Source organism: Frankliniella occidentalis, unplaced genomic scaffold (assembly GCF_000697945.3).
Source record: "Frankliniella occidentalis isolate FOCC.00 unplaced genomic scaffold, Focc_3.1 Scaffold182, whole genome shotgun sequence".
Taxonomy (NCBI): Eukaryota; Metazoa; Arthropoda; class Insecta; order Thysanoptera; family Thripidae; genus Frankliniella; species Frankliniella occidentalis.
The window spans coordinates 228019-229742 of record NW_026267308.1 but is presented as its reverse complement, the minus strand read 5'-3'; the positions used below and the strand labels follow the sequence as shown (position 1 = coordinate 229742).

General features: G+C 37.1%; 1 protein-coding gene across 1 annotated transcript in view; it reads right to left on the bottom strand.

The window, feature by feature from the left end:
* LOC113211897 (uncharacterized) overlaps positions 1-1724 on the bottom strand; it is an 11593-nt gene that overhangs the window by 9415 nt on the left and 454 nt on the right. Inside the window, exons 2-3 of the mRNA XM_052271979.1 lie at positions 1295-1357; positions 1148-1213 (exon numbers count right to left, since the gene is read on the bottom strand). Coding sequence (XP_052127939.1) covers positions 1148-1213; positions 1295-1357 — 129 coding nt within the window. The remainder of the gene's footprint in view (positions 1-1147; positions 1214-1294; positions 1358-1724) is intronic.

Sequence of the window (1724 nt, the reverse complement as noted above, 5' to 3'; positions counted from 1 at the left end):
CATACAAATATAATATTTGCATTAATGTTTGGTTTGTAATTATAGGATATGGTGGATCCTTGGCACCCATAACATACATAAATGTAACATCACAAAAGTTAAAGAACCATGCCCTATTCACATTTGGGTGGGAAAGGGTCGTCTTAATGAATACATTTAAAATCCGTGACTAACTAGTCATGTACAGAACATTTCTTCTCTTTTCATTTCAGCAAAGGAAAGTCAGAAATGCAAAAACACATTTACAAGTGGTGGCAAAACTACAAACATCACTTTTTCGATGGGTCCTCAGAACGTTGTCCGATCTCGCAGTGACGCTTCAACATTGTTTGATCTCGCAGTGACGCTTCAACGTTGTTTGATCTCGCAGTGACGCTTCAACGAAGTCCGATCTCCTTTTGACGTTCTCTGCAGCGCCATCTTTTTTTCAATTGCGAGTTGAATAATATTGGCAGTAGAGAAAAAGTAAAAACATCAATGTTGTCCTTAATCTTTTAAGAACACATCGCAATTTTACACTTACTCCCTTTACTTCTTGATAAGAAAACAAGGTTACAGTTAGCCGAGAGCCCCACGGCCACAGCGAGCCCCACGGCGGCCCTGGCGGCCCCGAACAAGGCGCTCTCTGCCAGGCCTGACGATCTGAAAAAAAAATGAACGTCCCGGTTATATTTGACAATACAGCGACAGGATGATTTTCTAGGTCATACTGACATTTCCCAAACTAGAGATTGATTTTCGTCTAATAAATCCCTAAAAAGGTAAACTAAATATTAGATAATTTCCTTGTAGGAAATTCTTTACAAATGCTGTCAAAAATCTAAAAGCTTCCTAGACTACGAAGCAAATCTTTTGCAAGCCCTTTGAAGAGACAAACTGGATTAAAATACTTGGAAGTTAAAACTGAAAAAAAGTGTGTAGACTGTATTATTTTCTTAAGATAGGATTAAAATTTGAAGCCCAAGACATTCATACTGTATGGATCGAGATTCAAATTTTTTAAGTGAGAACCCTCTCCGTAATTAAAGAAATCAACTAAAATAATCACAGCTTTTCCAAATTACTAACAAAATTGCACTTGCATCCCTTTTAAATCAGACTAACAAATATGTAATGTATGGTAATTTAGAACAAAATAATAACTTACATTATGATTTTCTTCCATCAAATCCTCAAATAAATCTGCAGCATCTATGTTTTGACTGAAAGCATTCTACACAAAAGAAATAAATGTGCAGTTGCAAGCAGACAGATGCATTTTAGAATAAGGATACCATAGAATGGAATAACTTACACATGACTGTAGTTCTTCGAACTCAGAGTTCTCAGAGTTCAGATTTGAAGCAGGCAAATTTCCCTGAAAGGCAGACAAAATTATCTATTGATTTGAGGGATAGGCCAGTACCTCTTTGTGAAGATGCCAAAAAAGTAGTGGGAGGAGCTTGGCAGGTCTGGACCCTCTTAAGATTGTTCCCCCTAATTATTGGAGATAAAATAAAAGATGTTGAAAATTCTGCTTGGTTGGCCATCCTCAAGATGATTGAGATTATGGAAATGGTCACAGCACCTGCTATTCATCATTTATTTATTGCACATTTACAGTTGACTATTGGAGAGTATCTAACTTTAAGAGTGAAGGCATTACCCCATGTAAAGCTTCGACCAAAACATCACTACTTGACGCACTTCCCAAAACTCCTAAAGGAGCTTGGGAATCTAATGAA